Below are 27,660 nucleotides of genomic sequence, written 5' to 3'. Positions count from 1 at the left end.
CAGGGTGTCTGTCCCCGGGTGTCCTGCTGGGACTGTGAGGCAAAGGCAGCCCCACAGATGAGAACCCCAGGCAGGTTTGGTTCACCCTGTAGGAGCCTGTCCGGACGCAGACAGCAGGGCCTCCCATGCCCCCTGGCTTGGACCTGAGCCTTTGCCCGGCAAGGTGGCACTCTCCCAGGGGGCTCTCCCCTGGCCCGAGTCACACTTCTTTTATTGGGGATTAGTAGCTTACAGTAAATACGGTAGTTGGTACAGGCATAACATCTCTCAGTTTTCTGCAAAACACCCCCATGTCCCTTCCACCATTGGACACCAGGACCTGAAAGCAACCCTATTTTTTTAACTTCCTGTTTTATATTTTATTGGATAGGACACAGAGAACTTGAGGGAGAGGGGCAGAGACACCTGCGGACCTGCTTCACCACTTAGGAAGCAAACCCTCTGCTGGTGGGACATGGTGCTTGAACCTGGGTCCTTGTGCCTCGTACTGTGTGCTTAACCAGGTGCGCCACCACCTGGCTCCCCTCTGGCGCCCTCCATCCTTTGCTCTGGTGTAGCGCACCAAACTACACTTTGAGACAGAGACCGAGTTGTGCTTCTGGGAACAGCGACGTGCAGAATGTGGGCGACAGTTCCAAGTGGCAGTGGCCTTGGTCACAGTTGCCCAGGTGATGGCCGGGCCTTGATGGACAGGCCCTGCACACCCCGGGCGGCACGGAACAATCCTCACCGGTTCCTGTGACGCCAGGTGTTTCTCTGACACTTTAGTGCTTTTTTTTAAAAAAAAAAATACTCCGTTTTGTTGCCCTTGTTTTTTTTTTAATTGTTGTTGTTATTGATGTCATTGCTGGATAGGACAGAGAGAAATGGAGAGAGGAGGGGAAGACAGAGAGGGGGAGAGAAAGACAGACACCTGCAGACCTGCTTCACCGCCTGTGAAGTGACTCCCCTGCAGGTGGGGAGCTGGGGGGCTGGAACCGGGATCCTTACGCCGGTCCTTGCGCTTTGCGCCACGTGCGCTAATCCACTGCGCCACCGCCCGACTCTCATTTTAGTGCTTTTATTCCTCCATCTGCAAAGCTGCAAACTGTAGTTGTGTGTGGCTAGACAGAAGGCGCTAAGCAAGTACTCGGTGATGGATCCCCGCAATCCAATCTCAACGCACAGCTGAGGTGTGGGGACAGTCCCAGGGCCTCCAGCTGGCCGCTGTGTGCAGCCTGGACCAGCCTGTGAGCATGACAGGTCGCACGGGCGTGGGCTGCAGACCCCTGGGTGCGGGGTGCCCAGGGCTGCCGCGCTGACCTGTCTCAGTAAAGAGGGAACATCTGGCAGAAACCTGTAGCTGGGAAGCTACACAGCCAGCTGGCTTTCCTTGTGGGGAGTGAACGCAGGGACGGTCGGGCTGCCATAGCAGCCCCCCTTGCTGAAGGACCTTCCAGTGTCCCCACCAGGCCCTTGCTGAGCTGTCTCTGTGGTGAGTGCTCTGGCTGGTCCCCTGGGTGCTGTGTGGCGCCATGTCCCTGGCAGAGGCCCCCCCCCCCCCCCCGTCACTCAGAAATGCAACTGCCGCGGACCTGCCACCCTAGTTTGGGGGACGTCTGGTGTCCCTAAGCCTGAAGCGAGCGGCTCACAGCAGCCTTAAATGAAGACACGCTTCACCTCCAGCAGGGGACGGAAATACGGACATACCTCCCATCCATTCTCTTAAAGGGAGACAGACACGTTCGAGGAAGTGACTCAAGTTTACTGAATGCTTAAGTTTATTTAGAAAATGAAAGGCCATTTTCCATAAAACCCTTAAAATATCAAAAGTCGAGTGACCACAATGTTCTGACGGCCAAGGCTCGCCACGCACAGCCCCACACAGTGAGAACCAGACGGGGCACAGGAACCACCAAGGCTTGTAGAAGCAGACAGCATACGCCCACCCTCTTGCGTTTCCAACTTCCTCAAGGAAGGCTTTGTATCTGCTTGTTCTTTGTAAGACATTTCCCAAGTCTGCTTCGGGATTTAAGTCCATGCTGTGAAGCTGAGTTGTGACTGTGAGCACATCTGCATTTTTCTATGGTTCAAGGGAACTGAAAACAAGATTAGTGTCTCTCAAGCAAATATATTTATTCTGTGCTTCCATATACATGGATTGCTGCTTAATACAAGAAATAAAATTTAAAAAATTGACACTGAGAGTTCAGTGTCCACTGTAGGCAACTTACACAACCCAGAAAAGGGGGGAATAAAGGGCTCTAGGTGGAGCATGAACAAACAGACATTCGCTTAGTCGGGTAACAGAAAACAGTCCTGAGCTTTCTCTAGTGTGAACCATTTTTGGTGAGGACTGAACAGAGCTTGGTGAGGGTGCTGGCTGGCTGGACTGACTCCACGTAGCACCCTAGGCAGCTCCTTTCCCAACAAATGCCAGCTGCTGTGGCCACCTCCACACTTGGCACCAGACAGTGGCATCAGATATGTCACAAAATTCAGACATCTTATTGAAAAGATAGCTCTCTCAGAAGTTGTCTTTTTTCTTTTCAGATTTTATTTATTTAGGAGAAAGGAGAAAGAACCGGACATCACTCTGGCACATGTGCTGCCAGGGATCGAGCTTGGGACCTCATGCTTGAGTCCAAAGCTCTTATCACTGTGCCACCTCCCAGACCACTCTCAGGAGTTTTCTTACTGGGGGTGCCCCCCCACACACCCTCAACGGACTGGCAGCCATTGCAGCCACAAGATCCTTGCAAGCACCCACCGGTCCTGCCTTAGCTCAGTGCCCGTGTCCAACAACACACACACACCCTGAAGAAGGCGAACTTTTGAAACTCCTATTTTTCCAACAGGTTCTCTTTCTACCAACTGTTTCAAGTGTCTCTAGCACAGATATATACTGGCTCTGTGGGGGAAAAAAAAAAAGTCTTAATGAGTCAGAATCATGCCTTGTGTTCACAAGGTGCGGTCTTGTAAAACAATAAAATTAAATAAATACGACTCCAATAATTGAGGGTTAACAGAAAAACCGGTAGCTTGCAGGGTCATCTTTCTAAAGAAAAAAACACCTAGGTGAGAAGCCCAAGCTTCCTCTCCCATGTCTGACAGGAGTGGGCCGGTCACCGCAGGCACATGCTCAGGAGCAAGACCGGCACGGGCACGGTTACGGCCACGCCGCCAGAGTCCTACTGGGTGCAGTCAGTTTCCCACGCCGCCAGAGTCCTACTGAGTGCAGTCAGTTTCCCGCGGGGACAGAGTCAGCACTCAAGACATTCACATTCCAGTGTCTCCACACCCATGAACAGCTCAACTCACCTGCTCCCTCACCTCAAGCAGCTCTTGCTCACAGACTAACAGACAAAAGCACGTGAGAGCGTCACAGGGAAGCTCTGGGGAGACATGCCTCTGCGTCCGTCTTCCTGAAGACCCAGTCACCACGCTGGTGCCCTCCAGGTCCTCCTCCTGGTCAAACGCACAAGAGAACAGAGCTCTGGGGCTGGGGGTCACGGTGGGCACAGCCCTAGTGCTGGGGGCTCGGGTCACTGTGCGCACAGCCCTGGCCCAGAGAGTGCGCCCTCAGCCAGTCAGCTCTGTGCGTCTTGGTCTCCACTCACCTCACCTGACACCCAAAGAAGCAGCTAGTATGTGAGCAGAGCAAGCCCATCACCGGGCTTCGCAAGCAGCAGCAGAAGCACCTCGCGTGGCTCGGCCACGGGGACGCAGGGACGGCCACCAGCAACGCACCCCACTGGCCTCTCACCCTGGCGAGTGGAGCAAAGAGGAGCCAGTGGGGCAGTGGAGGGGCTGCGCCAGCACCGTGAGCTGTCCCTGGGCAGAGGACAGCCCTGAAGACAGCTCTTGTGCTGCCCAGTCTGGCTTCTTCCTGACGCTTAACCACAGCTCAGGCTCGGAGCTCGAGCCCCAGAAACCCTTCTTGAGAGCCCCGTTGGCCAAGCACTTTCTCACGGCACTGTGGCGCCAAGCAGCCTCCGTGTTGAGCGATGCTGAGGGCGCAGTGGACAGGAGAGACCTGGATGGACATCTGCTTTATTGAGCGACATTTAGATACAAGAAACGAGTCGCACGTTACAATGTGGAGGTGACGGGTGCTACATTTCATTTGCCACAAGGGGAAAATAAATACTAGATCGCCAGCTGTCCATACACGGCCGGACATACACAGTGATCAAACGGACCGGAAGTGCTTGGCCCAGCGTCCCCGAGACACGGGGACCTCCAGACGCGCTTGTTCGGGGGCGGTGACCCACGGGGCTGAGAATGCCGCCTGGGAGAGCACGTGGCAGGCAACTGGCCGCAGAATTGTCTTCCTCTTCTCTTCCGTCGGCCAACAGGCCTTTCCCATTTCTGGCCAGTCATGTGATGTCTGTCTCACACCACGGAAACTGCAGAAGTTAAAGACGCGTTACTTCCCTGGCATCAATCACCTCGACTCACACACCCTCACGTTTAACACGTTTCCACGTCGTCTCACAGGAGTGACCATTCTCAGGATGCGCCCCACTGGGCACAGAACACTGCAGAGGGGGCCTTGAGCCAGGGGCATCTGTGTCCCCTCACTACCATGGAACTGGCAGGCGTGAAGCCCCGGTCATTCAGAGTTCACACTATAGCTTCTTTTGTTAGGCAACATGGAGAGGTTATTTGTAATAGTTCATGTAAAGTTACTCTGAGACAATGCACGAGGCTTCAGCCTGCTGACAGGAGAGCCCAGGGAACCCGGTGGGATAAGGCACCTCCAGTGGGGAGCCCTGACTTACCTCCAACGTGAGAAAAGTACTTCTGAGAAAGGACCCACATCTCTAACGTCTCCTCTCTGATTAGTTGAAAGTAAGAGGAAGCATTTGTTCAGGACTTTCGTCAGAAGTTGGACACTAGGTTCTTGGATGCAGACACCCCCTGGGTCCTGAGCACCCTGCTCCCAGCAGGCCACCTGGCTGCTTCCACACCCACTGTTGGTGCCAACTTCTCTGGGGAGAGTCTCCGGGGTCTCTCCTAGTAAACACTCCCCTTTGCTGGTCAAGTCTCTCACTTCAGGAAGAAGAGAAAAAGCTCGTGCCACTTAGAAAGCGGCAGAGACGTGCCGCCTCACTCAGACAGGGCCTCTCGCTGCACCAGGGCGGCCCTGGGGGGGACAGGGTTCCTGCCGAGACCCAGAGCTCCCTCCCTCACTCAGCACTATGAAGGCAGCTGCCCAGGCCCGTGTGGGGTGTGCTGAGTACCGGGCGGCTGAGGGAGGCACCCCTGCCCCGTCCCCCCCCCCCCGCGGCACCCCTGCCACCCTCCAGCCTGCAGCTACCTGTCAGAGAGGCGTCTCCTTCTTGTAGCTGAAACTGGGGTCTGAGCTTTCGATCTGCAGCCGCAGGGCCTGCTTCAGGCTGAGCTCAGCCTCGGGGGAGGGGTAGCCCTCCAGCACCTCCTGCGCCCGCGGGGCCGTGAGGCGGCCCAGGAAGCCCTGCGCGCTCTGCAGGTGGCAGTTGGGGTTGGTCAGGATGCCGTTGCGCCTCTTGTGCTCCCCGCCCTGCATGGGGGGCGGCGGCGGTGGGGAGCGGCCCCCGTCCTGCTGGGCCGAGGGCCCCCCGCCCTGGCAGGGTGGCTCGGTGGGAGGCGCCCGGGGGGGCCCACCACCCCTGGGGTCCAGCGGCGTCATCTCATACTCCGGGGCGCGGGGCTGCGCCGCCTGGCTCTGCTTGGCCCTGCCGGCGCGGCCGCCCTTGGCCTTCAGGCTGGGCTTGACCTGGCCCCACTCGCTCTCGCTGCCGGGTGAGCTGTGGCCGTGGCCCAGCGAGTGAGTGGTGGACGAGGGCGACGCGACGGACTGGCGGCTGCGGGAGCGCGGCAGGGAGTGCTGCTGGATCTGCTCGGTGAAGCTAAGGCCCGGCAGGCTGTCCAGCGCCACGGTGGGCGCCGTGGCCGTGGAAGACGAGGTGCGCAGGGAGGAGTTCTGGGAGCTCTTGAGCGAGGCGTTGGACAGAGAGGACTTGTGGCGGTCCACGGTGGAGTCGGGAGACTCGGACGGCGAGCTGAAGGCATGGGCCGGCCCGGCGGCCAGGGCTCGGGGTGAGGGCTGGGCGTCGCCGGTGCTCCCTGAGCCGCTGGACGCCTGGCCTGGGCGGGCGGGCGGGCGGGGATCAGGGGTATGTATGGGCGACGTGCCGCCCGGCCCCGCACCGTAGGCCTCCAGCAGCTCCAGGATCTGCGTGTGCCCGTTCTTGGCGGCCACGCGCACAGCTGTGCGTCCGAACTGGTCGGCGTGGGCGGGGTCGGCCCCGCGCTCCAGCAACGCGCGCACCACGTCCAGGTGTCCTTCCTGCGCCGCGATGCCCAGCGCTGTGGCGCCCTGGCTACAGGCATGGTCCACACGTGCACCGCGCTCCAGCAGCAGCCGCACCACCTGGCTGTGGCCCTGCCAGGCGGCCGACTGCAGGGCCGAGCGCTGCTCGCGGTCGGCGGCGTTCACGTCCGCCTGGTGGGCCAGCAGCATGTGCACCACGTCCAGGTGGCCCTGCCAGCAGGACACGTGAAGTGCCGTGCGGCCCTCGGTGTCGCAGGCCTCCACGTGCGCGCCGCCGTCCAGCAGGCACTCGGCCATGGCCGGCTGGTTCTCCAGCGCCAGCATGTAGAGCGTGGGCCGGCCGTCGGCATCCCTGAGGTTGGCGTCGGCGCCGCGGGCCAGCAGCAGCTGCACCACGTCGCGGTGGCCCTGGAGCGAGGCCACGCGCAGCGCGTTGCGGCCGTCGTAGCCGCGGTGGTCCACGTTGGTCGCCGCGTCCAGCAGCAGCCGCGCACAGTCACAGTGGCCCTCCTGCGCGGCCAGGATGAGGGGCGTGCGTCCGTCATTGTCTGTCTCGCTGGCGCGTGCGCCCTGGCCCAGCAGCGCCTCACACACGGGCCGGTGGCCCTCAAAGGCGGCCATGTGCAGGGGCGTCCAGCCCGCGTCGTCGCGGTGGTTCTCATCCAGCCCGCGGTCCAGAAGCGTGCGCACCACGTCCACGCTGCCCTGCGCGGCCGCGATGCTCAGCACGGTGCGGCCCTCCCCGTCGATGCTGTCCACCGCTGCACCCCAGAACAGCAGCGTGTCCACCACGGCCGCGTGGCCCATGGCAGCGGCCGCGAGCAGTGGCGTGCGCCCGTTGTGGTCAGCGTGGTCCACGTCAGCGCCGCCCTCCAGCAGTAGGTCCACGACGTCCACGTGGCCCTCGTAGGCGGCCACCAGCAGCGGCGTCATGCCGTCCTTGTCGCAGTGGTCCACCTCGGCGCCCCGCTCCACCAGCAGGCTGACCACGGCCGCGTGACCCCGGCTGGCGGGCACGCAGAGTGCGGCCACAGACAGTGCCGTGCGGCCGTCCACGTCCTCGTGGTTCACACGGGCCCCGTGCTCCAGCAGGCGTTCCACGATCTCGCGGTGGCCCATGTAGGCGGCGGCGATGAGCGCGGTGCGACCTTCGGTGTCGACACGGTTCACCTGGGCACCGCGCTGCAGCAGCTCCAGCACGATGTCCTCGTGGCCACCCCAGGCTGCCGCCCGCAGTGCCGTGCGGCTGTCGGCGTCCGCGCAGTCCACCTTCACGCCTGCCTGCAGCAGCGCCGACACCACCTCCGTGTGGCCGCCCCAGGCCGCCGAGCGCAGTGCCGTCCAGCCGTCGCGGTCGGTGTGGTGGACATCGGCTCCGCGGGCGATGAGGCAGCTCACCACCTTGGTGTGGCCCTGGCGGGCGGCCAGCGTCAACGCCGTGTGGCCCTGGGCGTCCTCCGCCTCCAGCTCCGCGCCCCGGGCCAGCAGCAGGCTGACGGTGTCCAGGCTGCCGCCGTAGGCAGCACTGGCCAGCAGCGTCCTGCCCGCCGCGTCACGCTGGTTGACGGAGGCGCCGCCGTCCAGCAGCGAGCGCACCGAGTCCTCCCGCTCCGGCGCCTGGCGGGCCAGGCAGGCAGCGTGCGCGTCCTCGCCGCTCACGTGGGCGCCTGCCTTCACCAACAGTCGCAGCACCTCCTGCTCCTTGGGCAGCCGCGCGCGCAGCGCATCCCGCACGGGCGCGCCCGTCCACACCATCCACAGGGCCAGCTCGGCCGGGGCCAGCTGCAAGTTGGAGCTCACCAGGTGCCAGGCGAACTCCTGCGCGCCCAGCGGCGTCAGGCTGGCAGCCCGGCATGTGTAGCTCATGGCCAGCATGCGGTGGCCCTCGGCGGCATTACACAGGTACTTCTGCGTGCAGTGCTTCACGTCCAGCAGCCACTCGGCGAAGCTGTCGTGGAACAGCATCTTGGTGTCGCCCAGCCCGTCCACCAGCAGCTTGGAGAGCACGTGCAGCTTGCGCTGGAAGTCCTCCGGGGACAGCGCCGTGTCCCTGGTCCACACGGCGTGGTATAGCTCCTTCGCGGTCAGCGGCCGGCAGGCGGCGAGCACCACATTCAGGATGGGCTGCACCTTGGCGAACTGCTTCCTCACGAAGAGCCTCTGGCACAGCCAGAGGTAGAGGCCGTTAAGCGTGCCCGGGATGTCGCGGATCTCGCGCAACATGATGAAGTTCTCCACCACGCCGTCCAGCACGCGCTCCAGGTACAGGAAGCAGCCGCTGCTCTTGATGTGCAGCTGGTTCAGCATCTCCGCCGTCTCCTTGGTCAGGTGCTGCCGCAGCGCCTCCTCCTGGTCCAGGCGCTGTAGGATGTACTGCTGGACGTCCTTCACGATGTGGGCCTTGCGCAGGTCGTCCAGGCTTATCCTCCGGAAACCTAGGAGACAGAGACGTGCGTGGGGATGGCCGCAGGGGTGCGGGCACCGTCTTCACCGGGAGGCGGCTCAGATGCCCCGTGGGGGCTGAGCCCACCGGCGCCAGTGGGGGGAGCATTAGGAGAGTGCCCGTCTCTCCGTGCAGAAACGCACGGCTTGGCCTCCCTGCCGCGGGACATGTCTCGTCCCTTCTGGCTGCCAGAGCCTCACTGGGCCTCGTGCAGGCACGACTCAGCGCCGCGGGCTCTGGTTTTGTTTCTCCTGACACGGGCTCAAAAGCGCAGAAAGACATCGGCTGTGCGGATGTTCTCGTGCTGGGTGGGTGGCGCGCGAGCCTCTGAGGGGCAGCCTGCCCACCTCCCCCCGCTCCCGCTCTGCACATCACCCGAGTGAGGCCTGCGGCCCATCTCTACACCCCGTTGTCTTCACGTGAAGATCTGCACGCTGCCACACAGCTGCATGTGCAATGGATGTAACTACGGGCTGCAGGTTTACGTCCCGCCAGAACGGCACCCGCCACCGTCTCTAACGTCATTTCACACGTTATGTGAGGAAAAGGCAAAAGAGGAGCCAGTCATACAGAACAGGGCGAGCCACCACGCAGGAAACACTGAACTACGTTACAGCAGACTTGCGGAAACGGACACTCAATAAGCCGGGCAAAGTAGCTGAAAAGCGTAGAAGGACATGCGCAAGAGCCGTCCTGACATGGCCCCAAATATCGCCAGCTTCCGATGGAGCCGCCCGCGCTCGGTGAGAAGGCCGTGGCTGGGACCAGGAGCGGGCGAGCGGGGATTGCAGTGAGGGGAGGATGGACTTTTAGGATGACTGAAGCTGGCGGCGGCTCGGGAACGTCAACGCTCAGAACACCCGACTTTCGAGGCGGCTCAGCCTCAGGCCCTGGCCGGTGCCCACTCAGAACCCAGCATCCCTAAGACTCAAGGCTTCAGGGACGGAGAACCCGAGCGCGGTCTCTATCCGGTCCCAATCCACGCTCCAAGGGCAATGCAGATGCGCTCATCTGCCGGCCAGTCCGCAGGCTGCGCCCACGTGGGGGTGACGGAGGGGCCGGCGAGAGCCAGGGCCTGGAGAGCCTGTCCCGGGCCGGCGCCCCTCCCACCCCAGGACCCGGTCGGTCGGCTCGGAGGCCCGCTCACCCCCCACGGGGCCCCAGAGGGCGGGCGGCCGGCTTACCCGAGAACATCTTGGCGACGGCCTTGCTCTGTCTGCGCGCCGAACACAGCAGCAGCAGCCAGGGCGGAAAGAGCTCGTGGTGGCCGGCGAGCAGCTCGGCCAGGGTCCCGGAGAAGCTGGCGGCCGTGGGTTCCGCCTCGGCCGGGGCGCAGCCCTCGTCCACCGAGTCCACCAGCAGGAAGAGGCTCTGCGTGGGCGGCTCCAGGCCAAGCAGCGGCAGCAGCACGCACCTGCGGGCACAAGAGTCGGAGTGGCGGCGGCGCAGGCCGTGGACAGCACAGGCGGTGTGGACGTGGCCGCCGGGCTCCTCCGGACCGGCCTCCTCCGGACCGGCTCCTCCCAGACGGACTCCTCCCGACCGGGCTCCTCCCAGATGGACTCCTCCCGACCGGCCTCCTCCGGACCGGCTCCTCCCGACCGGCTCCTCCCAGACGGACTCCTCCCAGCCGGACTCCTCCCAACCGGGCTCCTCCCAGACGGACTCCTCCCGACCGGCTCCTCCCGACCGGCTCCTCCCGACCGGGCTCCTCCCAGACGGACTCCTCCCGACCGGCTCCTCCCGACCGGGCTCCTCCCAGACGGACTCCTCCCGACCGGCTCCTCCCAGACGGACTCCTCCCGACCGGCTCCTCCCAGATGGACTCTTCCCGACCGGCTCCTCCCAGACGGACTCTTCCCGACCGGCTCCTCCCAGACGGACTCTTCCCGACCGGCTCCTCCCGACCGGCTCCTCCCAGACGGCCTCCTCCCGACCGGCTCCTCCCGACCGGCTCCTCCGGACCGGCTCCTCCCGACCGGCTCCTCCCGACCGGCTCCTCCCGACCGGGCTCCTCCCGACCGGCTCCTCCCGCCCGGCTCCTCCCGCCCGGCTCCTCCCGCCCGGCTCCTCCCGACCGGCTCCTCCGGACCGGCTCCTCCCGCCTGGGCTCCTCCCGACCACGCTCTGCGCCTGGCCGCCTCCACAGACGGCTGGGTTCCCGCAGAGCGGAGGGCCGCCTCAGCTGCTGCTCCCGGGACAGGACCGGCCGGAAGGTTGGCCCTCAGCTCCCCAGGGCCCCGCCCTCCCGCCCGGGGGCTGCGGCCTCGGCTCTGCGCCCCAAGCCCAGGCTGTGCTTCCCTCGGACTCCTTCCCCTCAGACAGCGCTGGGCCCCCAACCCCCAGGCCGGAGGGCAATGCCCGGCCCCTCCCGAGGCCCGCTGCCCCGCCCAGGCTGAAGCCCGTGTTCCACAGGCTTGGGGCTGACCCCCGGCCGACACCAGACCCGCAGACCCGCAGACCCACGTGCGCCACGCTCGGACCCGGGCCGGACAGGACCACCCACCACACAGCCACGAGGAGGCCGGGCTGCTGGGGGGACGTGGGGCACAGGAAGGGGCCGGGAGGACACAGGCCCAGGCGCGCCAGTAAGCAGCAAAGCCAGCCAACCGGGAGACGCAGGTCAGCAAACAGAAAGGGGCCGAGGCTGCCCAGGGCCGGGGGGGGGGGCTCGGGCACGGAAGACCAGGGTCGTAGGAGGACCCATGTGCGGACGCGGCCCTCGTTCCCGGCTGTGAGGATGGAGTGGGGCCCGTCGGCGGGAAGGGGTGGGGGCAGTGACAGCGGGTTCCAGACGGCTGCGGGGTCTGCGGTAGGACTGCCCGCTGTGCCAGCTGCCGGGAGCTGAGGAGACTCATGTGCGACCGTCAGAAAAGCGGAAGGGCAGCCCGTCTACAGAGGGAAAGAGGCGCCTTCACACCAAAGACACACACCCGAACGAGACGAGAAGCTCCCACACAGGACAGGCCGCAGAGACACCAGATCCCCGGCACCCCGGCAGCGGCCGGAAGGCAGATGGATTGCAAGGCGCACCTGAAGGGCAGAAGGGGCCGTGGGGCAGGGCGACAGGTGGGCTTGGGCGCCTGCTGGCTCCCTCAGGGGCCCACTCCTGACACTGGTGCCCGTGTGGGCGAGGCCGGGACCCTCCCGGAGAGAAGCCGGGCAGTTCTCAGAGGCCATGGCTGTCCCTCCAGAGAGGAGCGTCCGCCCCAGGCTTCCCAGGCCCGAGGCTGACCTTCCAGGGTCCGTCTGAGGCGACGGTCAAGTGAGTGCCGAGGCAGAAGGGACGTGTCAGGGCTGTGTTGCTGACAGAGCCCCTCTCCAGAGACTCGTGAGCGCGTGGCGTCTAGGAAGGGCAGGCGGGGAAGCGTGAGTCGCGAAGAAGCGAGTGGTCGGCCCCGTCGGAGCCGGAGGCCGCAGTTCCAGGTGCGCAGACCGGCGGCTCCACGCAGGTCCTTCCCGGTCTGCCTTCTCTGACAGACACACCTGCACCCCCTCCTCACTTCCTCCCGCTGCCCGACGCCCGGTGCCAGTTCTCAGAAGAGGGAGGGGCAGAGCTGCTGGCTCGGGCTAGAACAATGCAGAAACAAGCAGACAGACGGACAGACAGACGAAGGTGAGGGTGTGAGCAGACCCGATCCACAGGGACAGAGCAAGCAGCACACGGCCGCCTGGCCTCTCGTCACCAAGCCGCCGCACCTCTGCTTCTCCCCACTCACCGGCGCCCGCCATCGCCCACCCAGGGCCGCCTCCCGGCCAGGCATTACCCGCAGAGTAATGGGGTGCATGGGATCGACCTTCCCGCGGTGCATCCCGTGAGTCCCCGTCCATTGGGGAAACTGACGATCCTCCCTAGCCGACTGAATCCACATGGATCCCAGTCCCTTTCAAAGCCAGCAACAAGCAGCTCCTGACAGCGTTCAAGCTGTTGGTCCTGCTCTTCGAGTCCTCCAACGTAATGTCGAGGGGCCGTCCGCTGCCAAACGCGCTCTCTCTCTCGGCTGGGCACGGACCTTGCTCTCTGCCGCTCTCTGCCGTCTCGCTCGCCCCGCAGCCACCTACTGCCCCCCCCCACTCCTCCCCGTGGCAAGTCTGGGGTCGCTCAGATCTCGAGGCTCTCCCTCGGCACACGCCCTCCGCGGCTCACTGAGCCTGTAAGCACCATCCATGTTGCTCTGCGGCTGCGGCCAGAAGCTGAGCGGCATTTCCTGAGTCTGGACGCGGCGAGGGGCTGTTCAGAGTAACCACACCTCCCACCTCATGCCGACCTCTCCTGAGGCTCCTCAGTGAACAGCGCTCCCGGGCAAGCTCCCGGCGTCCTCCAGACCCTTCTATTCATCGTGCTGCGTGCCTGCTGTCCATCTGACCCAGACGGGTCGGCACGTGGCACTGCCCCAGCCCCAGCAGGGCCTGCCAGTCTGGGGACGCGGGCGGCCACCCCCCGCCACCCCCTTGGCGCGGCGTGCTCTGGGCTGTCGCCTTCCCTTCCCAGCCACCACTCTCTCCAGCCCTCAGTGAGCACAGATACCACCTGGCGCGTCGACTGGCTCACACACGGACGGACGGACGGACGGCACACCAGCTGTCTGATCTACGGATGACCCAGGAGCCAAAGTAGTACAGAGGGCTCAGGAAGGAGGGAGAGAGAGAGATGGAGGCTACAGAGGGAGCGCACACGAGCGAGGAGACGGCAGCGACGGGAGTCACACCACGTGGCTGGACAGGCCCGTCAGAACCGGGCCAGTGGGGCCGAGGAGCTCGGTACACGCCACACCGGCCGAGGTCAGAAGCAGGCCAGGGGAACAGGGTGGAGGTGGCCGCCACACGATGGCCACGCGATGGCAGGGAGCCACAGAGAAGCAGAGCCACTGATGGGACGCAGGGGGTAGGCGACTGAGCCGTCGCAGATGGGCCCCCAACTGCTGACGACCGGCTCTCCCGGAGCCCCAGTCCCTTGGTTGGCGGCCGGTCTCTTCGCAACAGTGGCGACAGTCGCAGACCAGGAGCCCCGACCCGCTCCTCCCCCAGCACCGACGCTCACGTGCACTTTCTACCCGGCTCGCCCACCACCGGCCGCAGGCAAGGGCAGAGGTGTGCGCGTCCTCTCCAGCAGGAGGGCCCGCAACACCGCAGGGTCGTGAGTCACGATCAGCCATGACTGATGCGATCAGCTCTCTTGATGAGCGCTTGCTTGAAGTAAGCGACCACGCGAATGTTTTCAAGTTCTACTAACAAAGACTGTCTAACCACTGTATATGGGCATGGTGGGAAACTGACGCTGGGAACATGTCTGGGATTTGGGTAGGAAGAAAGAGATCAGTTTTGATTTAGGACAACTGCCTCCAAAATGCCGGAGAGAGACCACTCAGACCAGTGTGAAGCAGGCACCCGGGACACCCCGTGACAGTTTAAGAGGAGTTTAGGGAAAAAGTATTTTACTTCATAGATACAGGTCGTTCTAGTTAAAAATAATATATAAACATTTTAAATACCAGCAAAGCTGCTACAGACAGCTAAAGCTAAAGCCCAGAGAGCAGGGAAAGCGTGTGGTATGCACACATGAGTCGCCTCCAGGGCCAATGGAAAGGATGGTGGCTCCAGACATCGAACCCAGGACCATGGGAGTCTCAGGTATGGAAAGCCTTGGTGGGTGTAACCACTGTGCTGTCTCCCCAGCCAATGATTTTATTCCACTTACAATGAACTTGTGGCTCTCTCAATGCTTAACCAACCTGTCGACGTTACACAGGAAAATTACTTTTAATCAGCTTTGACGTGATGCCGCCAGTTCAGACCTAGTCCTGCAGAAGTCTGCAGCCAGGAGGAAGATCGGGAGAGCAGCTGCCGGCAGCACAGGTCTGCGCTTCCCAGCTCCAAACAGACTCCTGGGGCCCTTAGGCCCACGAGGCCGACGGCGCTTCTGACGGAACCAGACCATCGGCTCCCGTTGCCCTGAGCCGGTCTCTCGGGACCACTGCCACACCGTCCCTGCTCCTGTGGATCCTGCATTCTTCTGTCAAGAATGACCAGAATTTGCTTCACAGTTTAGGGACACAAGGAACCCAGCTCAACAAAGACAACAGAAAATATAAGTTTTCCAGTAAAATCGTGAAGAGGGAGGCAAAGAAAACAATGGACCCTTGGTTCTCAGGACAAACAAGAATTTCACTGTCAGCAACTCAGTTCTACCAACAAAAGTGGGAAAATATTCAACATAGTAACAATAGCCCTGTTTTCTTTCTTTGTCTCCAGGGTTATTGCTGGGCTCGGCACTATGAATCCACTGCTCCTGGAGGCCCCCTTTGTTGCCCTGGTTGTTTGTCGTTGTTATTATTATTGCCGTTATTGCTGTCGTTGGACAGGACAGAGAGAAATGGAGAGAGGAGGGGAAGACAGAGAGGGGGAGAGAAAGACAGACACCTGCAGACCTGCTTCACCGCCTGTGAAGCGACTCCCCTGCAGGTGGGGAGCCGGGGGCTCAAACCGGGATCCTTATGCCGGTCTTTGTGCTTCGTGCCATGTGCGCTTAACCCGCTGCGCTACCACCTGACCCGTTTATCTTTTTTTTGTTGTTGTTAAATATTTTATTTATTTATTAATAAGAAACATAGGAGGAGAGAGGAAGAACCAGACATCACTCTGGTACATGTGCTGCCAGGGATTGAACTCAGGACCTCATGCTTGAGAGTCCGATGCTTTATCCACTGTGCCACCTCCCAGAGCACCCGTTTATCTGTTTAAGACACAAAGCATAGGGAACAGCAACACGGAGCTTCCTTCAACATGGTGCCCAGGCTTGAACCTGGGTTCCGTGACGGCAAAGCAGCACACCACCAAGTGAGCTACCCTGTCAGTCCACAGCAGCACAGCAAAGACCCACGAGTGTCTCCACTGGGGCCGGCCTAGCAAGCAGCCGCGAAACTGCTCGTGTGGAACTGCAGAAGGTCTGGGCGGACTCCGCAGCGCCTACCTGCGCCCAGCACCGCTCCTCTGGGGGCAGACGTCAGCTCTCTTCCGCAGCAGCTGCAGCGCCCAGTCCTGCCACCACTCTGGGTAACGATGCCGCCCACGGGCATCCGAGAGCCACGCTCAGACTCTGGCTGGGACTCACCCTCCCTCCCACGGGGACTCAAGGACACCCCTTCCCAGGAAGTTCCAAACAAGCCTGCACTTAAACCCCGGCCCCGCCACTCCCTGGCAGTGACTCGGCCGTCCTCCTGCGGCGCCTTGTCTGGGTCTCCTCACTGAATGGGGATCTAACGGTGCCCGCCTCCCAGGGCGGCTGGAGGACAAACGGCTCAGGATCTGCGAGGCACTCGCAGGAGGGACTGGGCGCGGTGTCTGTTTTCCCGACAGTCACAGCGTTCCTCCCTGGGTCTGAGGACGTCGCAAAAACCAAGCTCACTCTAACCACAGCGCCTCCAGTCCTGCAGACGTGCTCCTGAGGAGACGGCCCGGGCAGATGCCCGCATCTTGGGGAAGCACATCTGCCTATCCGACAAGCCTTAGTTACCGCGGAGGGAAGACGCCCCTGGCAGCAGTGAGACCACAGCCAGACCAAGGCACAAAGTTCCAGGCAGAGAGGGCCTCCCTTTCCCAACACAGGCTGAATCCCACAGCTGCTCGCCGGGACCAGGAGGCTGCTGAAGCGACCAGGTCTTGCTAGTTCATGAACACCACCCATCTAAAAGACCACTGGACTCCCCACTTCCTTGGTGGCGGAAACCCCAAAACACACCTGCAGACCCTCTCCGGGCCCCCGGTGGCGTGTTTCAAAGGGAACATGTGTTGCTAAAAGGCTAAGCCAGCTGTCCCCACCCGCCAGCCGCCCAGTCGCAGGTGCCGAGCAGCTGGCCCCAGAGCACTCGCCTGAGGGTGGGCTGCTCTCCAGGGAGGTCTGCGCCCGGGGCACTGTGAGCGGGACACTGCAGGCGAGTCTGTGCTCTGAGGGTGGTCTGCCTTCTGGGGGGCACCCGAGAGCAGCCTGCACCCCCGGGCACTGAGGGGTTCTGCGCCCTGGGGAACTCTTGGTGGGCACCCGAGGGTGGTGTGCACTCCACTCACTGCAAAGGTGCCTGCTGACATCCAAGGGTGGTCTGCACCCAGCCGGGCACCCGAGGGCGCTCTGTTCTGCTCTGCTCTACGAGGGCGCCCCGCTCTCTGGGCACCCAGGGGCACTCTGGTCTCTGCTCTCTGGGCACCCAGGGGCGCTCTGGTCTCTGGGCACCCGGGGGCGCTCTGGTCTCTACTCTCTGGGCACCCGGGGGCGCTCTGGTCTCTGGGCACCCGGGGGCACTCTGGTCTCTACTCTCTGGGCACCCGGGGGCACTCTGGTCTCTACTCTCTGGGCACCCGGGGGCGCTCTGGTCTCTGGGCACCCAGGGGGCACTCTGGTCTCAGCTCTCTGGGCACCCAGGGGCACTCTGGTCTCTGCTCTCTGGGCACCCAGGGGCGCTCTGGTCTCTGGGAACCCGGGGGCACTCTGGTCTCTACTCTCTAGGCACCCGGGGGCGCTCTGGTCTCTGGTCTCTGGGCACCCGGGGGCACTCTGGTCTCTGCTCTCTGGGCACCCGGGGGCGCTCTGGTCTCTGCTCTCTGGGCACCCGGGGGCGCTCTGGTCTCTGCTCTCTGGGCACCCGGGGGCACTCTGGTCTCTGCTCTCTGGGCACCCGGGGGCGCTCTGGTCTCTGCTCTCTGGGCACCCGGGGCACTCTGGTCTCTGCTCTCTGGGCACCCGGGGCACTCTGGTCTCTGCTCTCTGGGCACCCGGGGCACTCTGGTCTCTGCTCTCTGGGCACCCGGGGGCACTCTGGTCTCTGCTCTCTGGGCACCCGGGGGCACTCTGGTCTCTGCTCTCTGGGCACCCGGGGCACTCTGGTCTCTGCTCTCTGGGCACCCGGGGGCACTCTGGTCTCTGCTCTCTGGGCACCCGGGGGCACTCTGGTCTCTGCTCTCTGGGCACCCGGGGGCACTCTGGTCTCTGCTCTCTGGGCACCCGGGGCACTCTGGTCTCTGCTCTCTGGGCACCCGGGGGCACTCTGGTCTCTGCTCTCTGGGCACCCGGGGCACTCTGGTCTCTGCTCTCTGGGCACCCGGGGGCACTCTGGTCTCTGCTCTCTGGGCACCCGGGGGCGCTCTGGTCTCTGCTCTCTGGGCACCCGGGGCACTCTGGTCTCCGCTCTCTGGGCACCCGGGGCACTCTGGTCTCTGCTCTCTGGGCACCCGGGGGCACTCTGGTCTCTGCTCTCTGGGCACCCGGGGCACTCTGGTCTCTGCTCTCTGGGCACCCGGGGGCGCTCTGGTCTCTGGTCTCTGGGCACCCGGGGGCACTCTGGTCTCTGCTCTCTGGGCACCCGGGGGCGCTCTGGTCTCTGCTCTCTGGGCACCCGGGGGCACTCTGGTCTCTGCTCTCTGGGCACCCGGGGCACTCTGGTCTCTGCTCTCTGGGCACCCGGGGCGCTCTGGTCTCTGCTCTCTGGGCACCCGGGGGCACTCTGGTCTCTGCTCTCTGGGCACCCGGGGGCGCTCTGGTCTCTGCTCTCTGGGCACCCGGGGGCGCTCTGGTCTCTGCTCTCTGGGCACCCGGGGGCGCTCTGGTCTCTGCTCTCTGGGCACCCGGGGGCGCTCCGCTCTGGTCTCTGCTCTCTGGGCACCCGGGGGCGCTCTGGTCTCTGCTCTCTGGGCACCCGGGGGCGCTCTGGTCTCTGCTCTCTGGGCACCCGGGGGCGCTCCACTCTGGTCTCTGCTCTCTGGGCACCCGGGGGCGCTCCGCTCTGGTCTCTGCTCTCTGGGCACCCGGGGGCGCTCCGCTCTGGTCTCTGCTCTCTGGGCACCCGGGGGCGCTCCGCTCTGGTCTCTGCTCTCTGGGCACCCGGGGGCGCTCCGCTCTGGTCTCTGCTCTCTGGGCACCCGGGGGCGCTCCGCTCTGGTCTCTGCTCTCTGGGCACCCGGGGGCGCTCCGCTCTGGTCTCTGCTCTCTGGGCACCCGGGGGCGCTCTGGTCTCTGCTCTCTGGGCACCCGGGGGCACTCTGGTCTCTGCTCTCTGGGCACCCGGGGGCGCTCTGGTCTCTGCTCTCTGGGCACCCGGGGGCGCTCCGCTCTGGTCTCTGCTCTCTGGGCACCCGGGGGCGCTCTGGTCTCTGCTCTCTGGTTACCCGGGGGCGCTCTGGTCTCTGCTCTCTGGGCACCCGGGGGCACTCTGGTCTCTGCTCTCTGGGCACCCGGGGGCGCTCTGGTCTCTGCTCTCTGGGCACCCGGGGGCGCTCTGGTCTCTGCTCTCTGGGCACCCGGGGGCACTCTGGTCTCTGCTCTCTGGGCACCCGGGGGCGCTCTGGTCTCTGCTCTCTGGGCACCCGGGGGCGCTCTGGTCTCTGCTCTCTGGGCACCCGGGGGCGCTCTGGTCTCTGCTCTCTGGGCACCCGGGGGCGCTCCGCTCTGGTCTCTGCTCTCTGGGCACCCGGGGGCACTCTGGTCTCTGCTCTCTGGGCACCCGGGGGCGCTCTGGTCTCTGCTCTCTGGGCACCCGGGGCACTCTGGTCTCTGCTCTCTGGGCACCCGGGGGCACTCTGGTCTCTGCTCTCTGGGCACCCGGGGGCGCTCTGGTCTCTGCTCTCTGGGCACCCGGGGGCGCTCTGGTCTCTGCTCTCTGGGCACCCGGGGGCGCTCTGGTCTCTGCTCTCTGGGCACCCGGGGGCGCTCCGCTCTGGTCTCTGCTCTCTGGGCACCCGGGGGCGCTCTGGTCTCTGCTCTCTGGGCACCCGGGGGCGCTCTGGTCTCTGCTCTCTGGGCACCCGGGGGCGCTCCGCTCTGGTCTCTGCTCTCTGGGCACCCGGGGGCGCTCCGCTCTGGTCTCTGCTCTCTGGGCACCCGGGGGCGCTCCGCTCTGGTCTCTGCTCTCTGGGCACCCGGGGGCGCTCCGCTCTGGTCTCTGCTCTCTGGGCACCCGGGGGCGCTCCGCTCTGGTCTCTGCTCTCTGGGCACCCGGGGGCGCTCTGGTCTCTGCTCTCTGGGCACCCGGGGGCACTCTGGTCTCTGCTCTCTGGGCACCCGGGGGCGCTCTGGTCTCTGCTCTCTGGGCACCCGGGGGCGCTCCGCTCTGGTCTCTGCTCTCTGGGCACCCGGGGGCGCTCTGGTCTCTGCTCTCTGGGCACCCGGGGGCGCTCTGGTCTCTGCTCTCTGGGCACCCGGGGCACTCTGGTCTCTGCTCTCTGGGCACCCGGGGCACTCTGGTCTCTGCTCTCTGGGCACCCGGGGGCACTCTGGTCTCTGCTCTCTGGGCACCCGGGGGCGCTCTGGTCTCTGCTCTCTGGGCACCCGGGGGCGCTCTGGTCTCTGGTCTCTGGGCACCCGGGGGCGCTCTGGTCTCTGCTCTCTGGGCACCCGGGGGCACTCTGGTCTCTGCTCTCTGGGCACCCGGGGCACTCTGGTCTCTGCTCTCTGGGCACCCGGGGCACTCTGGTCTCTGCTCTCTGGGCACCCGGGGGCGCTCTGGTCTCTGCTCTCTGGGCACCCGGGGGCGCTCTGGTCTCTGCTCTCTGGGCACCCGGGGGCACTCTGGTCTCTGCTCTCTGGGCACCCGGGGGCGCTCTGGTCTCTGCTCTCTGGGCACCCGGGGGCGCTCTGGTCTCTGCTCTCTGGGCACCCGGGGGCACTCTGGTCTCTGCTCTCTGGGCACCCGGGGCACTCTGGTCTCTGCTCTCTGGGCACCCGGGGCACTCTGGTCTCTGCTCTCTGGGCACCCGGGGGCGCTCTGGTCTCTGCTCTCTGGGCACCCGGGGGCGCTCTGGTCTCTGCTCTCTGGGCACCCGGGGGCACTCTGGTCTCTGCTCTCTGGGCACCCGGGGGCGCTCCGCTCTGGTCTCTGCTCTCTGGGCACCCGGGGGCACTCTGGTCTCTGCTCTCTGGGCACCCGGGGGCGCTCTGGTCTCTGCTCTCTGGGCACCCGGGGGCGCTCTGGTCTCTGCTCTCTGGGCACCCGGGGGCGCTCTGGTCTCTGCTCTCTGGGCACCCGGGGGCGCTCCGCTCTGGTCTCTGCTCTCTGGGCACCCGGGGGCGCTCTGGTCTCTGCTCTCTGGGCACCCGGGGGCGCTCTGGTCTCTGCTCTCTGGGCACCCGGGGGCGCTCCGCTCTGGTCTCTGGGCACCCGGGGCACTCTGGTCTCTGCTCTCTGGGCACCCGGGGGCGCTCCGTTCTGGTCTCTGCTCTCTGGGCACCCGGGGGCGCTCTGGTCTCTGCTCTCTGGGCACCCGGGGGCACTCTGGTCTCTGCTCTCTGGGCACCCGGGGGCGCTCTGGTCTCTGCTCTCTGGGCACCCGGGGGCACTCTGGTCTCTGCTCTCTGGGCACCCGGGGGCGCTCCGCTCTGGTCTCTGGGCACCCGGGGCACTCTGGTCTCTGCTCTCTGGGCACCCGGGGGCGCTCCGTTCTGGTCTCTGCTCTCTGGGCACCCGGGGGCGCTCTGGTCTCTGCTCTCTGGGCACCCGGGGGCACTCTGGTCTCTGCTCTCTGGGCACCCGGGGGCGCTCTGGTCTCTGCTCTCTGGGCACCCGGGGGCGCTCTGGTCTCTGCTCTCTGGGCACCCGGGGACCCCCGCCCCGCTCCGTGCGCACCGGGCCCGCGCCCGCCTACCTCTTGAAGGCCTCGGCCGGGTCGCGCTCGCACTCGCCGGGCTGCAGCAGGCTCTGCACGGCCGGGTCCCGCAGCCGCTCCTCGTAGCCGCGCAGCAGCGCGCAGCGGCGGATCTGCGCCACGAGCGCCCGCACGAAGGCCCCGGCGCACAGCGTGGCGGCGTCCTGCGCGCGGCAGAAGTGGAAGGCGAGCGCCCGGCGGTGCAGGCCGCGCTGCAGGCCGGCGGGCGAGCTGGGCCACAGCAGCTCGGTGCACAGCGCCGTCTTGCCGCTGCCCGGGCCGCCCAGCAGCAGCACGCCCGCCGCCTTGGCGGGCCCGGGCCCGGGGCTGGCGGGGCGGCCGCGCTCCTGCAGGCACAGCTGCAGGCGCTGGAAGGCCCAGTCGCGGCAGTGGAACGGCTTGCCCCGCAGCAGGCTGCTCTGGGCCATGGCGCCCGGGGGGCTCACGCCCGCCGCCCCCGGAGGCGCCGCCCGCGCCCCGCCCGCCCCGCCGCCCCCGGAGGCGCCGCCCGGCGCGGGGGCTCCATGCCGGCCGCCCGCCACGGAGGGGCAGCCGGCCGCGGCCCCGGAAGAGCCCGCCCGCCCCCGGGACGCTCGGCCGGGCCTCCGGGACCGCGGGGCCGCTTCCGGTCCGCGTGGCCGCAGGCGGGGGCTCGGGCCCGCCCCGGGGCGCGGCGCCGGGACACAAAGGGCGCCGGCCGGCCGCCCCCTCTTTCCCTGCCGCCGCCGCCCGGCTCCACCTCCCGGGTCCGGATCCCCCCGCCTGCCGGGCCTGCGCGGCCCCCGTGCCCTACGCCCCGCGCCCCGCGCCCCCTCCGCCGCCGCCGCCGCCGCCGCCGCCACGCCCCGCCCCCCTCCCCGGTCCCACCGCCGCCGCCGCCTCCGCCTCCGGCCCCGCCCACGACGCCGCTCAGACCACGCCCACAAGGCCTCCCGGGCCTCCGCCCCACTCGGGCCCCGCCCACAGAACCGCCCCGCCCCCGCTCCGCGCAGGACACGCCCACAAACTGCATCCGCCGCGTCCCGCGCGGACCACACCCGAAGAGGCCACGCCCACACGCGCGGGCGCGCAGGCCACACCCCCCAGGCCGCGCGGGCCCCGCCCTGATCTGGCGCCGCCCAAGGCTCGCGCCACGCCCACCAGCCCGAGGCCACGCCCTCCGGCCTCGTCTTTCTCCGCACTTGGGTCCTCGGCCCGGGCCTTGGCCTCCGGAAGGCCCCGCCCACCACCCCGCCCACGGCCAGGCCACGCCCCGCGGACCGCCCCTGCGGAGGCCACGCCCCCGCCTCCTGTGCCTGGCCGCGAGTCGAAGCACCTGGCGCCTGGGAGCTGCTGTGGCTCCGGTGGTCAGCTCTGCAGACGTGCTGGGCCAGAGGTGCGACGTCCAGACCCACGGGCCTAGGGGCTGCCCGCCTCCTCAGGAGCAGCCTGCAGACTCCCCTTAGAGGGCAGACAGCTGTCTTTCCAACCCAAGCTGCTGGGCAACCTAGGGCTGGAGTCACCAGCTGAGAGATAGACCCACCTGAGTGTGACAGACAGTCCCAGGGACCTGGCGAGGGTGACAGACAGACCCAGGGACCTGGCGAGGGTGACAGACAGACCCAGGGACCTGGCGAGGGTGACAGACAGACCCAGGGACCTGCTGAGGGTGACAGACAGACCCAGGGACCTGGCGAGGGTGACAGACAGACCCAGGGACCTGCTGAGCATGACAGACAGACCCAGGGACCTGGTGAGGGTGACAGACAGACCCAGGGACCTGCTGAGGGTGACAGACAAACCCAGGGACCTGCTGAGGGTGACAGACAGACCCAGGGACCTGGCGAGGGTGACAGACAGACCCAGGGACCTGCTGAGGGTGACAGACAGACCCAGGGACCTTCTGAGCATGATAGACAGACCCAGGGACCTGGCGAGGGTGACAGACAGACCCAGGGACCTGGCGAGGGTGACAGACAGACCCAGGGACCTGCTGAGGGTGACAGACAGACCCAGGGACCTGCTGAGCATGACAGACAGACCCAGGGACCTGGCGAGGGTGACAGACAGACCCAGGGACCTGCTGAGGGTGACAGACAAACCCAGGGACCTGCTGAGGGTGACAGACAGACCCAGGGACCTGGCGAGGGTGACAGACAGACCCAGGGACCTGCTGAGGGTGACAGACAGACCCAGGGACCTTCTGAGCATGATAGACAGACCCAGGGACCTGGCGAGGGTGACAGACAGACCCAGGGACCTGGCGAGGGTGACAGACAGACCCAGGGACCTGCTGAGGGTGACAGACAGACCCAGGGACCTGCTGAGCATGACAGACAGACCCAGGGACCTGGCGAGGGTGACAGACAGACCCAGGGACCTGGCGAGGGTGACAGACAGACCCAGGGACCTGGCGAGGGTGACAGACAGACCCAGGGACCTGCTGAGGGTGACAGACAGACCCAGGGACCTGCTGAGCATGACAGACAGACCCAGGGACCTGCTGAGGGTGACAGACAGACCCAGGGACCTGGCGAGGGTGACAGACAGACCCAGGGACCTGGCGAAGGTGACAGACAGACCCAGGGACCTGCTGAGCATGACAGACAGACCCAGGGACCTGGCGAGGGTGACAGACAGTCCCAGGGACCTGGCGAGGGTGACAGACAGACCCAGGGACCTGGCGAGGGTGACAGACAGACCCAGGGACCTGCTGAGCATGACAGACAGACCCAGGGACCTGGCGAGGGTGACAGACAGACCCAGGGACCTGGCGAGGGTGACAGACAGACCCAGGGACCTGGCGAGGGTGACAGACAGACCCAGGGACCTGCTGAGCATGACAGACAGACCCAGGGACCTGGCGAGGGTGACAGACAGACCCAGGGACCTGGCGAGGGTGACAGACAGACCCAGGGACCTGCTGAGGGTGACAGACAGACCCAGGGACCTGCTGAGCATGACAGACAGACCCAGGGACCTGGCGAGGGTGACAGACAGACCCAGGGACCTGGCGAGGGTGACAGACAGTCCCAGGGACCTGGCGAGGGTGACAGACAGACCCAGGGACCTGCTGAGCATGACAGACAGACCCAGGGACCTGGTGAGGGTGACAGACAGACCCAGGGACCTGCTGAGCATGACAGACAGACCCAGGGACCTGCTGAGCATGACAGACAGACCCCGGGACCACGACAGGACTTTCCATGTCTGGCCAGTAACTCAAGGAACATCTGTCCTATTTTTACAGAGCTTTTAGTGACTTGACAACTGCACTTTTTAAAATTTAAAAATCAGTGTTGGTGATTCCAGCTGGCACTTTATCCCTGTGCCGCACCCACTGGCACCTGGGTCCAGGTAGGACCAGCAGGCCGCCCCCAGGTGTCTCAGCCTCAGCACTCTGCCCGCCTCAGGCAAGCGGCTGTGTATTCTGTGGTTTTGATTGGCTTCAGGGGCGACGTGTTATTCACAGCAAAACTGAGAGGGAGGTGGGGCGATGTCCGTGATGCTCGTTCTTGCATTGGGCAGCCTCCTCCACCGGGCGGTGCCTGTGTGACCACACTGAGCCGCAGGACACGGCGCGAGACGGAGGGGCCCCGGGTCCTGTGGACTCTGTTTCCGGTGTCCGTGCTCACCCAGAGTTTCAGCACGAGGGCCCTGACCCCAGCTCCCCTGAGTGTCCCAGTGTGACTCCTAACCCCCCACCTCTCCTGAGGGTCCCAGTGTGGCCCCGACCCCAGTTCCTCTGGGGGTCCCAGTGTGGCTTTTGACCCCAGCTCCTATGAGGATCTCAGTGTGACCCCTAACCCCGGCTCCCCCAAGGGTCCCAGTGTGACCCCTAACCCCGACTGCCTCTGTGTCGGGAGGACACTCAGCCACCAGTGAGTGAGCGAGGACAGTGACTGTTCACCCGTGGGATCCCAGCCATGCCTAGCCTGGATGCTGGACTTTCATCGGGTGGCCCGGGTTCGAGGGGTCCTTGTCCCACAGAACCTGGCTTTCCAGGGCCACAGGAACCCCTGGAGCCTGGGTCCTGCCCTGAGCAGGTCGGCGGGCGCTGCAGCCGCGACGGCTCTGGCGGGAGGGCAGGCGGGGAGCCTGCGGGGACTCCAGCTGCTCTGCGGAGGACAGTGGCTGTGGGGGTCATGGCCAGGCGTCCTATCTGACTCCACGTCTGAGGCCACGGTGTTGGCTGAGCCGCACGCTGCTGCCCGTGTGGACGCCTTTCCAGACCTTTGCAGGGCCTCTGCCTTCCTGCGGCCGTGTGGACAGCACGGGTGGACACAGGCTCAAACAGACCCTCTGGAGCCTTCTGCAGTACCTCCCAGACAGCAGAGAAGGGCGGTTCTGCCCAGTGGAGGCTTCCGCAGAGCGCCAGGCCCACGGGGACGCGCCTCGCCTCATGGGGGGCACGCCTGCAAGGCCTCTCGCGGTGACAAGGGACCTGCCGTGTGTCACCCAGGATCCTGTCCCCTGCGGCCGGGCTCCCCAGCACAGCCTCGCAGACTGAGCCTTGTGCTCGGCTTAGCGGAGCGTGGCCAGGGTGGAAGCCACACCTTTCCCAGTGCTGGGCACACACTGCCTCGCACCCGGGGCCGACTCCTGTCACGGGCACAGAGAGAGGAAGCACCACGACTTAAATGTGGCATTCTCCGACCCGCTAATTTGTGTGGAAGAAAGTAAAATAAGCAAAAGAAGCCCCGATGACCTGTTTGTCTTGCTTCTTCTGGCATTTTCTTAAACCTCTCTGTGGGGTGTAGACAAGCCAGCCGGCCGGGGGGCAGTGAGGCCCCGGCAGTGGACTCAGGAAGCTGGCGTTTCCTGCTCGGGTCGGCGAGGATGCATCAGAGAGCCGTCTGGTTCCGTGTTCCCTGCCCCCAGCCGGTGCACGGCGAAGCTGTCCTCCAAGCCTTTCAGCAGACCTCTCGGCTTGGTTTTTTCCTTTTCTGCTTCATGAAGAGATACCACTTCTTAAAAACAGGAATTCCCAGTGCTTTCCCTGACTTCTTTTTTTAGACACAGCCCAGATAGTCTAATGTTTATGAGTGGCATGCCCCGCAATGCCCAGAGAAAGAGTGTGGAGCTGAAGGAATATGCGGGAAGAGGTCTGGGTCTGATACACAGCACGTCCAACCAGCTCAGCTCCCGCTGCTCTGACTTCTGCCGGCATTGTGGGAGCTTCTTCTTGTCACTTGTCAGTTAGGCTGCTGTTAATGTTGTTTGTGTGAGCCTGTCTTTTCCTTCAACAGACTGAGATGAATTGATGCAGTCACTTTATCCTGAATTTTCCCTAAAATGCGAGTTTCTCTTAGCACTTCTGACTGAGCTAGGGAATCTAGAAGCAGATGGACTGGCCTTGGCAGCGTCCACATTCTCCAGAGGCTGCAGCTCTGTTGAGACCTTGCCAAGTTGTCTCCTCAGCGTGTAAACACACCCATATATTCAGAAACATTTCTGATTGCTGAACTTAGTTAGTCTTAATCCTGTGAGCTGATAGCCAGGACATTTAAGACTAGGCTTAAAGGCACTCATTCTGAGGTCAGGAAACAGTTCTCTTACTGAGGATATAATCAGAACCTTCACCGCTCTACTTACTAAGGGCTCCCAGCACGCTCTGGCTCTCCCTCTCTCTCTGTCTCTGTCTCGAGGGAAACACTTTCTCCTGTGCGATGCATTCCCATCCTGAGGGCCGGAGGACTCCCTCAGCTGTGCCACCCAAAGCCAGTAGGAAGGTGGAAGCCAGCTGAGTATTTAAAGCCTCTCCCACTCAGCATCCTGCAAGTCAGGCCAGAGGCTTCTGGCTTCTTTGCTATGTTCTTAGGGTTCAGAAGTGGAGTGGGGTGAGCTTTTGATTTATTTATTTTCCCTCCGGGGTCATCGCTGGGACTTGGTGCCGGCACTACAAATCCCCTGCTCCTGGAAGCTATTTTTTCCGTTTTATTGGGCAGGACAGACAGAACTTGAGAGAGGAGGGAGAGATAGGGAAGGCGAGAGACAGAGAGACACCTGCACGCCTGCTTCACTGCTTGTGAGGCAACCCCCCTACAGGTGGGGAGTCGGGGCTCGAACCCAGGTCCCTGCAGGAGTCCTTGCGCTTAGCACCTTGTGCACCTAACCGGTGCCCCTGCCGGCCGGGCTTTTGTTCTTGCTCTGCAGTGGCTGTAAAGGACCCAGGGCCTCCCGCACATGTGGCGCCACCAGTGACCTCTCTCTAGTTGATTCTTTGTTCCTCACTTAGAGGAGAGAGACCACAGCAGCTCTCCACCATGCGTAGTGTGCCTCTGCGGTGTTAGGGCTTGAACCTGGCTCCTCC

At 64.6% G+C, this 27,660-nt stretch overlaps 3 protein-coding genes across 3 annotated transcripts in view; 1 reads left to right on the top strand and 2 right to left on the bottom strand.

Annotated features, from left to right (window-relative positions):
- Window positions 1–1,737: 1,737 nt before the first annotated feature.
- On the bottom strand, window positions 1,738–21,944 carry ANKRD50 (ankyrin repeat domain containing 50). The gene is made up of 4 exons (XM_060179107.1): window positions 21,369–21,944; window positions 9,926–10,155; window positions 5,303–8,733; window positions 1,738–4,388 (listed from the first exon to the last, which is right to left on the bottom strand). The coding sequence occupies exons 1-3, from the start codon at window positions 21,794–21,796 to the stop codon at window positions 5,306–5,308; spliced, it is 4,086 nt and encodes a 1,361-aa protein (XP_060035090.1). The 5' UTR covers window positions 21,797–21,944; the 3' UTR covers window positions 1,738–4,388; window positions 5,303–5,305.
- SCLT1 (sodium channel and clathrin linker 1) overlaps window positions 12,705–27,660 on the bottom strand; it is a 243,932-nt gene continuing 228,976 nt past the window's right edge. The window contains exon 22 of the transcript XR_009546408.1: window positions 12,705–12,717. The gene's annotated coding sequence lies outside the window, so the exon portion shown is untranslated. The remainder of the gene's footprint in view (window positions 12,718–27,660) is intronic.
- LOC132534699 (proline-rich protein 2-like) lies at window positions 21,795–25,232 on the top strand. The gene is made up of 4 exons (XM_060179166.1): window positions 21,795–21,996; window positions 22,361–22,743; window positions 24,876–24,968; window positions 25,071–25,232. Exons 1-4 carry the CDS (start codon window positions 21,795–21,797, stop codon window positions 25,230–25,232), a joined length of 840 nt encoding a protein of 279 aa, XP_060035149.1.

This window comes from Erinaceus europaeus, chromosome 19 (assembly GCF_950295315.1).
Source record: "Erinaceus europaeus chromosome 19, mEriEur2.1, whole genome shotgun sequence".
NCBI lineage: Eukaryota > Metazoa > Chordata > Mammalia > Eulipotyphla > Erinaceidae > Erinaceus > Erinaceus europaeus.
This window is presented reverse-complemented; position numbering and strand designations above follow the sequence as displayed.